Genomic DNA, 12,725 nt, shown 5'->3' with positions numbered 1-12,725 from the left:
GTAGTTGTGGCTCGCGGGCTCTAGAGCACAGGCTCAGTAGTTGTGGCACACGGGCTTAGTTGCTCTGCAGCATGTGGGACCTTCCTGAACCAGGGCTCGAACCCGTGTCCCCTGCATTGGCAGGCGGATTCTTAACCACTGCACCACCAGGGAAGTCCATGAAATTGCCATTTTTAAATCATAATAATTTAATTTGCAGTTCTATGGGTCTGAGATGAATCTCTTGGCTAATTCTTAAAAATTATCATACTAAAAACAAGTTCTTATTACAAAATATACAGCTACATAAAATCAACTACAAAAGGAATAAAGAATAAAGTAGACAAAATGAGAAATATATGACAGATGATGCCATACACATGATGAAATGTGAAAGCAAACACCTTTGCCCCCAATGAAATTAATATTCATTAGTAAATATATAATATTCAATATATTTACTGCACTTGTTTACTTTTCTTCAGGAACTAAAGCCACACACATCATTAAATGCCTGTAGGGAGTAGGCATTTCTTCCACTCCTTAAGTTTTCTTAACTCACAGATTTATTCCAATGTGATAGCCTATTAAGAAATGATTTACATTACCCATTAACTATAAGGTTATTTAGAATCAGGAAACTAATGGCACTCAAATAAATTACAAAGTATTTGAGACAACTGCTTTCTGTGTTGGGTCATTTTGCTCCCATAGCAATCGGTGATAAAGAACTGGGTGATAAGAACAAAAGATGTGCTAACAATAGTGCTGATAAGAAAGATCATCTGACAGCAAAGCAAGACCGCTGAAGCAAAAACTGGGGATGTACTCCAGTTTTGGATCTTGATAAGTGATGTTCAGATTTTTTAACAGACAGATTAAATTTATATTAACTTACATGAAAACAAACACACTCCTGTATTAATTCCTGCAAATAAAAATGTTATGCCATTCTTAAACTTTCTAGTCCTTATGAATATTGCTTTCTTCTTTGAAACAACTTTTTATATCACGATTTTTTTCCATATGGCAAATTTTTTGGGGGGGGAGAGAAAAAACTAATATATTAGATCAGATATTGCATATTAAGTATTATCATGGATTGATCCAATATTAAATGAGCATAGTGTGCTGGGTTGAACGGTGTGGCAGTGAATAAGAGTCCCTTAAAGACCTAGTTTCCTCTGGGCAGATATTTTGTTTGTTATTTAGTTAACTAATTCAGACATCTGAAATAAACCTCAAAGTAGTAATAGCTAAGATACCTGTCGGTCATTGTATGAAAGTTTATTTCGGATTTGAATTTCTTAACTAGCTTATATCAATTAGGCATGTACAATAGTATCAAGAGAAAGAGATATTACAAAAATATTGGCCACCATCACAATGTCATACCCTTCTGCACAAAAATTCATATTATTCAGTTCTCTCAAAATAGAGAAAATTAAACATTACTTTTTTGTAAGGTATAGAAAAAGCTTGTGTTTATTATAAAATAATGGTTCTCAAATTTCTTGGGATAATAAAACCTTTGTGTGTTACTTTTAAAGTTAAGATCCTCAATCCTTTCAGTGGACAGTCTATGCAACAGGTCTCAAATAAGCCAAACACATCTAATCAGAGTTGGAAGACAGCTTTTATGTTACCTCATCTAGTCCTTATAACATACAGCTCGAACCCTTATAGTACCTTGAGTAAAGTTGGCTACTTTTAGTAGTTGACGACTACCAGTACGAGAGAACCAACTAACCTATTTGTTTTCCAGTACTGCAGATATTGACTATTGTTCCTTAGTTCTAAGCCAATATATACTTCTCCACAAATTTCACCCTCTGGTCCAAGTTCTGTCTTTCAGCTTCATATGAAGCATACCTAATTTTTCTGCCAATCAGACTTTCAGTGCGAATTCTTTCCTAGGTTGAACACCTAGGTGCCTCAACCATTTAAAAGTAAGATCTGGGGGCTTCCCTGGTGGAGCGGTGGCTAAGAATCTGCCTGCCAATGCAGCGGACATGGGTTTGAGCCCTGGCCAGGGAAGATCCCACATGCCGCGGAGCAACTCAGCCCGTGCGCCACAACTACTGAGCCTGTGCTCTAGAGCCCGCGAGCCACTACTGAGCCCGTGTGCCACAACTATTGAAGCCCGTGTGCCTAGAGCCTGTGCTCCACAACAAGAAAAGCCACCACAATGAGAAGCCCACGCACAGCAACAAAGAGTAGCCCCTGTTGGCCGCAACTAGAGAAAGCCTGCGTGGAGCAACAAAGACCCAACGCAGCCAAAAATAAAATAAAATAAATAAACAAAAAGATTTGGACACCAATTTCTAGGAGCCTTTAGGATTCTCACAGAATCTAGAGTTTTTCCTTTTATTATTAAAAGCTTGAGAATCTAGTTACTTGAACTAAATTTTAGTCCATCAGATAACGTAACTAGGGATAACTGAAGTGCAAGTTTTCTCAAAGAGTTAAGAGATCAATGGTAAGCACTCTGACAGTTAAGCCCATCAGCTCTGGAGTCACACTGCCTGGGTTCAAATACTGCCTAAACTGTTCACTTACTGTGTATCCTCTGATAACTTGCTTAACCTCTCTAAGCTTCAGTTTCCGCATCTGAAAGATGTGGATAATATGCATACTTAGCTCATAATGTGAGAATTAAATAATCCATGTAAAGTGCTTGTCACTTAGTGTTTATAATCAATAAATGTTATTCTTATTGCTCTTATTCTGTTGACTGAATAATGGGCAGGAGGGTTCAACACTCCACTAGTCACTGAACTAATTATTATCAGTATCATTATGTTTCAAGTATCCACGACTGCTGAATTCATATTTAAAATACAGAACAAAATTAATTGATCATTCATCTCATTATATTACCGGGATACTCCATTCTGGTCAAACTCCACTTGAAAGATGAGTTTCACCTGAGAGGGCTCATTTACATTAGAAGTTGTATTCCTCAGAAAAGAGAAAAAAGAAATGTATAGGAAACATTCTGCGGTAACTCAGTGAGAAAATGTCCCACTTCTAATTAAAGGGCATCCCATGAAACGTAGTATTTTTTTTTTTTTTTTTTTTTTTTGCGGTACGCAGGCCTCTCACTGTTGTGGCCTCTCCCGTTGCGGAGCATAGGCTCCGGACGCACAGGCTCAGCGGCCATGGCTCACGTGCCCGGCCACTCTGCGGCATGTGGGATCTTCCTGGACCAGGGCACGAACCCGTGTCCCCTGCATTGGCAGGCGGACTCTCAACCACTGCGCCACCAGGGAAGCCCGAAACGTAGTATTTTAAGGACTTATTTTCTGTGATGCAGGGTCCATATTTTTTCCTGCTCACATGGAGCTTTCTTTTAAACAGGCTTTTTTAGAGCAGTTTTAGGTTCACAATAATATTAAGCAGAAGGTACAAAGATTCCCAGTATACTCCCTGTTCACACCCATGCACAGCCTCCCCCGTTATCAACAAGCCCCACCATAGTGATACATTTGTTAAAACTGGTGAACCTACACTGACACATCATTATCCAACAAAATCCAGTTTACATTAGAGTTCACTCTTGGTGCCTTACATTCTATGGTTTGGACCAAAGTATAATGACATGTATCCACCATTACAGTATCATAGAGTAGTTTCACTGTCCTAAAAATCCTCTGAACTCTGCCTATTCATCCTTTCCTCCCTGCTAAACCTTGAAAGCCATGATCTTTCTACTGTCTCCAAAGTTTTGCCTTTTCCACAATGTCATATACTGCAGTTGGAATCATATAGCACGTGGCCTTTTCAGACGGGCTTCTTTCATTTAATATTATTATGCATTTAAATTTCCTCCATGTCTTTTCATGACTTAATGGTTCATTTTTTTTAGTGCTGAATAATATTCATTGTCTGCATGTACTACAGTTTACTCATTCACCTACTGAAAGACATCTTGGTTGTTTTCAAGTTTCAGTAATCATGAATAAAGCTGCTATCAACATCTGTGTGCAGGTTTCTGTGTGGGCATAAGTTTTCAACTCCTTTGGGTAAACTGAGTGTAACTGCTGGATCATACGGTAAGAGAACGTTGAGTGTTGTAAGAAACCACCAAACTATTTTCCAAAGCGGCTATACCATTTTGTATTCCCACCAGCAATAAATGTGATTTCCTGTTGCTTCACATCCTCACCAGCATTTCGAGTTGTCAGTGTTCTGGATTTTGGCCATTCTAGTAGATGTGTAGTGGTATCTCTACATTTGCATGCATTTCTCTGAATTATTTGCCATCTGTATATTTTCTTTCCTGTTTTTTTTTGGCTGCGCCGCACAGCATGTGGGATCTTAGTTCCCCGACCAGGGATCAAACCCGTGCCCCCTGCAGTAGAAGTGTGAAGTCCTAACCACTGGACCGCCAGGGAATTTCCTGAATATTTTCTTTGGTGAGGTCTCTGTTAAGATCTTCGGCTCATTTTTTAATTGAGTTGTTTGTCTTCTTATTGTTGAGTTTTAAGGATTCGTTGTATAACAGTGCTTTATAAAATATGTCTTTTGCAAATATTTTCTCCCAGCTTGTCTTTACATTCTCTTGATAGTGTCTTTCACAAAGCAGAAGTTTTCAACTTTAATGCAGTCCAACTTATCAATTCATTTTTTTCATGGCTAATGTATTTGGTGTTGTATCTAAAAAGTCATCACCAAACCCAAGGTCATCTAGATTTTCTCCAATGTTATCTTCTTGGAATTTTATAATTTTACATTTCACACTTAGGTCTGTGATCCATTTTGAGTTAATTTTGTGAAGGATGTAGAATCCATGCCTAGATTCATTTTGTTGCATGTGGATGTCCAGGTGTTCAAGTATCATTTGCTGGAAAGACTCTTTGCTCCTAAAACTAGCTTTTAATAGAGCATTGTGTGTAAAATATAAAATTCCTAGCAGATGTGATCCTATTGCATTTGAAAGATATTCAAATACCAGACTGCTTGATAATAAGCACAAAGAGATGTACAAAGAAAACACAAAGAGAATTCAGGATGGACGCATGTGAGGTTTAGAGGCTGGCAGGGTCAAGGGCTAAAATCAACAAAGCAGGGGAAAAAAACCCCAGGTTTCCTAGAGTTATCAGAGTTGGTGAGATGTGTAAATGCCAGGCAGCTAAAGAGAAGAGTCTCTCTTCTCTTGTAGGATTCTATTCCTACATTATAAGAAAGGTATGAGAAATTCACTAGCTTCCCTTTCCCTCAACTCTTCTCTCAATTTCCTGTATCTAGTCATTACACAGGCTGTCTGTGAATGTAGTGGGCAACTGCCAATGAATTTCATAGACTGATTATGATATATCCCAATGTACTGCAGTTAAAATCCTGTTCAGATACTAAAATGCTACTTTTAAATTCAGAGCATTTGCTACAATTAATGTATGCAAATATTAAAGTGATCCACAGGTAGATTTTACATGTAATTTCCATCCAGAAAAAAATTAAGCATCTAATTTTCAACATTACTGTGAAGTTTTCCATAGTGAATCTGCATTTCTGCTTTAACTAAAATGTATGCATCTTCCTTCCTATCAGAAATGACTTGCCAGGTCAAAAAGGAAACTTTGTTCTTTCATGAAAGAAAAGTGCTTTTTACCACTGAAATCTCCTCCCCCTTCCTGCTCCTTCCAGACAAAGATATAATTTAACTGTGTACTTTACAAGTGGGAAAATGACAAACACAGCATTTCTGCTAGCCAAGGGGGGAAGAGACCTTAATCATTAAAAACATGAGTAGCGGCTGCAATGTAAACATATGAAAACTATTACAAAGGTAAAATGAAATAGGTCACATGAATATCCCCAAGGGAAATATCTGGAAAGGTTATCTTTAATTTAGGTATATTAAGATAAAGAAAAATATTTGTCCATCTTTACTGTCACTATCAATAACATTTTCTAAAATGTTGGGGTTGAGTTGGAATCTCTTTAAAACTGAGGCCCTAAAACCCCAAAATCACACACAAAATTTGTTGCATATAGATGTGTTGCTAGAGAGAGGGTTCAAATAGCAACTCTGAAACAACAGAAAATTTTTAATATTGACCATTTACTTTTTTCATAAGACCAATGAGAAATACTTTAAACTTAGATTAGAATTGGCTACATAAAATAGGTAATATAATAAAAGATTCAGTGCCACATAATAATGTATATAACCTAATGAAATGATTCATTATCTGGAAAAGGTAGTACCTTTCAAGAAGAAGTTAAAAGTTTCAAGGTGTGTACACTGAAAGCAACAAAATACTGTTGAAAGAAATTTTAAAAGATTTCAATGTTAAGACATCCTATGTTTGTGGATCAGAAGACTTAACATTCTTAAGGTGGCGATACTCCCCTAATTGATCTATAGATTCAATGCAATCCGTATCAAAATTCCAGTTGCCTTTTTTGTAAAATTGACTACTGACTCTAAGATTCATTTGGAAATGCAAGAGACCTAGAAAAGGCAACATAATTTGAAAATAAACAAAGTTGGAACCTGAAACTTTCTAGTTTTGAAACCTAGTACAAAGCTACAGTAATTAAGACAATATGGTTTTGGGAATTCCCTGGCAGTCCAGTGGTTAGGACTCAGCACTTTCACTGCCATGGGCCCAGGTTTGATCCCTGGTCCGGGGAACTAAAACCCCACAAGCCGTGTGGCACGGCCAAAAAAAAAAAAAAAAAGACAATATGGTTCTGCCATAACGGTAGGCAAGGCATATAGATCAATGGAATAGAACTGAGAATTCAGGAATAAACTTTTACGGTCAATTGATATTTGACAAGGTTGTCAAAACAGTTCAATGGGGAAAGAATAGTTTTTTCAACAAATGGTGCTGGGATAACTAGATATCCACATGCAAAAGAATAAAGCTGGATCCCTACTTCCCACTGCACACAAAAATTAACCCAAAATCAAAATTATAAAACTCTTAGAAGAAAACATAGGAATAAATCTTTGAGACCTTGGATTAGGTAATGGCTTCTTAGATGTGACACCAAAAGCACAAATGGCAATAGAAAAAAATAGATTGGATTCATCAAAATTTCATCAAAATTAAAACCTTTGTGCTTCAAAGCATACCCTCAAGAAAGTGAAAAGACAACCCACTGAGCAGGAGGGTTGCAAATCAAACCTCTATAAGGAAGTTGTATTCATAATACATAAAGAACTTATGCAACTCAACAACAGAAGAATAAACAACTCAATTAAAAACTGGGTAAATGATTTGAATAGACATTTCATGAAATATACAAAAAATGGCCAATAAGCACATGAAAAGATACTCAACATCTTAGTTATTAGGGAAATGCAAATCAAAACCACAATGAGATACCACTTCATATGCACTAGAATGGCTAAAATGAAAAGAAAGACAATAACAAGTGTTGGTAAGGATGTTGAGAAATTGGAATTCTCATACATTGATGAGAGGATTATAAAATGCCGCAGCCACTTTGGAAAACAGTTTGGCTATTCCTCAAAAAGTTAACCATAGAGTTACCATATAATTCTATGTAACTCCATATACTGGATTGGCCAAAAAGTTCGTTTGGGTGTTTGGTAAGATGTTACGGAAAAACCCCAATGAACTCTGGCCAACCCAATACCATCAATTCCACTCCTAGGTATATAGCCAAGAGAACTGGAAATACAGATTCACCCAAAAACTTGTATGTGTTATAGTAGCACTATTCTATTCATAATAGTAAAAACGTAGAAACACTATAAGTGTCCATCAACAGATGAATGGATAAACAAAATGTGGCAATATCCATACAATAGATTTGGCAATAAAAAGAAATGAAGTACTAACACATGCTACAACGTGGATAAACCTTGAAAACATGCTAAGTGAAAGAAGATAGTCAGAAAAGATCACATATTGGATGAGCCCATTTATATGTGATGTCCTAAATAAGCAATACAGAGACAAAAAATAGATTAGTGGGTGCCAGATGCAGGGAAGAGGGGAGAGGGGAGGAATTGCTAATATATTTAGAGGAGTATTTTTGGGGGGTGAGGAAAGTGTTCTATAAATAGTGGTGATGGTTCACAACTCTACAAATATACTAAAAAAACCACAGAATTGTACACTTAAAAAGAGTGAGTTTTATGTTAAGTAAATTATATCAATAAAGCTGTTATAAAAACAAAACAAAAAAGTTTCAAGGTGTGAATGATGGAGGTAAGGAATTGTGCTTGGAGCACAGAAATAGTTCTGCTCCAAATAATTACAAAAAAGGAAAAGAAAAAAAAGGATTGTTTTAAGTCACAGTCATTACTAAGAACATTAAAAGTTTTTCCAGGTGATCACAGTTACTGATAAGCTCACGAAGCAAAAAGTATTACTGGAAGTTTGTTCTTTAGAATTAATTCAACAGTATGCTATAATTGTATTAAAAAACAAAAGCTATATTATGATGATTAGAGCAATTTAACTCTTGAGGAAAAAATAAAGATCATTTAAATATACAACTTTTTTTAAGGCTAAAAGAACTAAAGAGACTCATACTATTCTGGATGTGCCAATATTCTAACTTTGCTCTATGAAATTACCTGAAGAAAAAAATTTCAAGACAAGTATTCCACAGGATAACAATTAAGTAGCTCATACAACTGAGCTACTAAAAGGAAACAAAATTAAACACTCAAATCTTTCAAAATTATAGTCAATTTCTTAATGCAAACCAGAAACACTACAGAATTCAGATGTTGCACCATTCTAAGAAGTTACAACACTATTACCTAAAAAATGGAAAGTTAAAAATAAGAACTACCCCAACCTCTCTCCTCATCCTCCAGAGGAAAAAAAAAAAAAGAGTAAGAACTAAAGTTATTGGCTTTGTACACATGTCATGTTTTATCTGTCTGAGGTCTGATCTGGAATAATGTGGTTACCTATTTGTCAAAGTGTGGCACACTCATTTTACTTATTACTACTCAAAATGACCATAGACTAAATTTTTTTGTAATGGTCAAAAGGTGCCATTCACTGAATACTCAATGTATTTAAGGTATAATTTTAAAACCTTCACATACTCCATATCAATTCATTTAATCCTTATATCAGTCTGAGGGGTAGGAATTACTATCCATTTTACAAAAGGATACATAAGCATGTACACCTTGCTTTGACCACACAAGTTACTGAAAAATGTCATCATCCCCTCCCAAGGAAGAGACCAAACCCAATTTTTACATTTCATTACAGGTTTAAAAAAAGATTACAAAATGCAATATTGGCATATTTTCCCTGAGAGTCAAATGGAAATGAATATGTATTGATAACATAGGCTTATCTTTAAGCAACAGAGTTGTGAAGTTAACACTCCACTACTACATAACCTCATCGTTAATTGATAGCATTCAAGACAGTGGATAACTGGTTTATATTCCTTTTAATTCCTACCAAATTCCTTCCCAAGACAGACAGAGAAAACCAGACATATCAAAAGAAAAAAGAACAATAATTTATTCTAAATGTAGCATTTGCATTTAAAATATGTACATATGCTTTTCAGAAGAGAAGGGCTGAATGACATTATTGAGTTGTGCAGTACTATTCAAGACACTAAAAAAGTAATGTTTATAGAGGCAGAGAAAAGTAAAGCCAACAGAAATACTTACTTTCCCCTCCATGAATGTTTTGTTGTGTAGAAACATGCTAAATCCTTATTTTCCCTAATTATGTTCATTTTGTGCTGAAACCTGAAAGATAAAAATATGGATAAATTTCATAATAGTGCTATCCTTAAGAGTTTTCCCTGAATCTCCCATACCATAATTTCATAGCCTGCCATATGGCACTGATTTTAAGACACCAATTTTTCTACACGACCGTAAGGTTTTAAAGGATAGGGATGGTCTGTTCACCTCTCTATCACAGCCTTTAGCACAGCATATTGCCACAACTCTCTTCCACTACACTGGGTTTCTTGAGGACAAGAATCGCCCTCTATCAACATCTCGATTGCAGAGAACCTAATTAAAAAAATGTTAAAGTAAATGAATCTTTAAATCTCACATTGCCAAACAATGTCTTAACACATGATGGGCACCCAAGGGTCAAACCAATTCTAATAGGTTTTTGTCTATTAGACAAAACACTTAGCTAAACACTTAGTTGCTAAGTGTCAGCCATCTTGCTGTCCCTGTCACTTTAAAGGGAACCTATTGTAAATAAGTAAGGTTTAATTTAATAGTCTCATTATAAAAGTAATTCAAGTACATAAAAAATTTTTAATGTTCATAAAGTAAAGCATCTTTCATCCTAGCATCCAAAGATAATCATTCTAGCTTCCCTTCTTCTATCTAGAAAAAATAACTTTTTAAACAAAATTGAGATTGTCATTCATACCACTTAACCTGTTTTTACAGAATATTAACCTTTTTCCACAGAATTATACTTTGAGAAAATAATTTTTAAGTCACATGGTATTCCATACTAGACCAATGCTACTCAAAGTGTAGTTGCAAACATCAAGATGAGTGCAGAAATTAAGTGTTTATAAATGTTTGTTACAGTTTGGCTAGTGAACTCTCTAGTTAAACAGGACAGTTGAAGATTGTTGAACTTCCTAACAGCCACAGGCAGAGGGACCATGTTATGTGCAATATTTCAAGATTAGTTTGTTGACTATAACCTTGAGGTGTAAAAAATCCAGAATCCATTTATCTCATGAAAAAATTTCAATTTAGCTAATTTTACACAATAATTGCATAAACTGGCTACTAATGAAAGACTGATGATAAATTTTGAAAATTCTGCATCATTTGCTTCACACTGAATAAAAGTTAAAAATGAATATGGTAAAAAAAAAAAAAAAAAAAAAATGAATATGGTTATTTATTTCTTGTGTCACTTGGCTATTGCTTCCTACCCTTAATAATTAGAAATGCTCTCTAAAAAATACTGTAAGGTACATACCAAAGGGTCAATAATGCAAACTGGTTAGAAGTATGGTTAGAAGTATGGTTCGCTTAGCTTTCTTTACATCTTTATATGTCTAAACTTTTTTTAGTCAACAAGTATTCTTTTCATAATTAGAATAAAACCATTTTTATCCAAAAACATTTTTATAACAGCTTTTTGAGACACAATTCACACACCATAAAATTCACCCTTTTAAAAGTGTACAATTCATGGGTTTTTAGCATATCCACAGAGTTCTACAACCAACACAGTATTTTTATCACCCCAAAAAGAAACCCCTGCTAGGAGCCACTCCCCAATCCCCCTCACTCCCACCACCTGGCATCCACTAATCTACTTCCTGTCACTACGCACTTGCCTATTTTGGAATCCCATACAAATAGAATCATACAATATGTGGTCTTTGTGACTGGCTTCTTTCACTTAGCATAACATTTTCAAAGTTTATCCATGTTGTGGCATGGATCAGTTTCCTTCTATTGTATAGATGCAACACATTTTATCATCAGTTGATGGGCATTTGTGTTGTTTCTACTTTTTGGCTATTATCAATCATGCTATGAACAATCATTTTGTGTGAATGTTTTCATTTCTCTTGGATATGTATCTGAGAGGCAAACACATTTTTAAAGATACCTCTATTTTGACATTGCTTTCTTCATTCTTCTTGTTTTTCTATCAGCAAATTAGCAAGGGCCTCTGTACTCTATGTATTGTAGAACGCTCTTCCCCTAGATATCTACATGGCTAACACCTTCAGCTCCTTCAACTCTGTCCAAATGTCACCTTTACAATGAGGCCTAGGCTAACTATCTTGTTTTAAATTGTGATTACCCTCCTCATTCTACACTCTCTATCTTAACTCCTACTCATATTTTCTCTAGGGTACCTTTCAGAGTCTAACGTGCAATTTAGTCTATTTATTATTTATCTAATCCTACTAGAATATCCAGAGAGGTATTTTTGTCTGTTATGCTCATTTTCTCTAGGCTCTCCAGAGCTGGCAAGAGTACCTAACAAAACAGGTGCTCAATGAGTATTTGAGTGAATGAATGAAATTCAGCAACCCCATGAGCAATTCTGATGGCCACTTCAAACTTGATATTCTAACAGGTACTCCCAAATAAGGTTTTGGCAAACCTTCCAGAAAAACATCATCAATTCATGCTCTGAGGAATAATAGGAGAACCACAAGTAACAGCAAGTTCAGAGAAACCATTATTGTTACCAGAGAGGAAATATCTCTTAACAGTCAATGACATCTTCCTACTAGTGTGCATGGAGACAGTTAAATATAGTCCTATCATTTGGTGTGCTGTTTTGTTTTTTCTGGATTGTATATCTGAAATGACACAGGCAGCCAACCAAGAATTACTACACCAGCACACATCATCCCTGCCTCCTGAATTACTTGTAGTAAACGATATTGCTGAAAAGAAACTTAGGCTGGATCTCTGAAAAGGTGCCAAAAAAGTGAAAAACTATAGGTCTACAGATGATATTTTCCCCTTACATACTGTAACTGAAGATTGGAAAAATGTAAGAAAAAGGAGGACAGAAAAGGTAAATGGCTGACATTGAAGAGTGGAGTTTGGATTCTGAGTCCACAATTTCTTACATCAGAATGACTGACTGAACCAAAGGCCTATCTAGAGAAAACTGACAAGAAAGAAAATGTCTTTGAGTGAAGACTGGCTGACCTCATCAAGGGACTTTAAAAGGAAAGTGAGAGAAAAAATAATATGAGTTTAAAATGACAGCCACAGAGAACTTATGGCATGACCCAGGAGTAAAGATCCCTAA

General features: G+C 35.7%; 1 protein-coding gene across 1 annotated transcript in view; it reads right to left on the bottom strand.

Moving 5' to 3' along the window:
* Positions 1-12,725, bottom strand: part of DNAJC13 (DnaJ heat shock protein family (Hsp40) member C13) — a 128,123-nt gene that overhangs the window by 101,910 nt on the left and 13,488 nt on the right. The window contains exon 2 of the mRNA XM_027091650.1: positions 9,617-9,697. Within this exon, the coding sequence (XP_026947451.1) occupies positions 9,617-9,684 (68 nt within the window). The 5' untranslated portion in view covers positions 9,685-9,697. The remainder of the gene's footprint in view (positions 1-9,616; positions 9,698-12,725) is intronic.

Source organism: Aethalodelphis obliquidens, unplaced genomic scaffold (assembly GCF_003676395.1).
Source record: "Aethalodelphis obliquidens isolate GAN/ISIS:26980383/991018 unplaced genomic scaffold, ASM367639v1 scaffold72, whole genome shotgun sequence".
Taxonomy (NCBI): Eukaryota; Metazoa; Chordata; class Mammalia; order Artiodactyla; family Delphinidae; genus Aethalodelphis; species Aethalodelphis obliquidens.
Note: the sequence above shows the minus strand (reverse complement) of the source record. Positions and strands in the feature narration are given on the sequence as shown.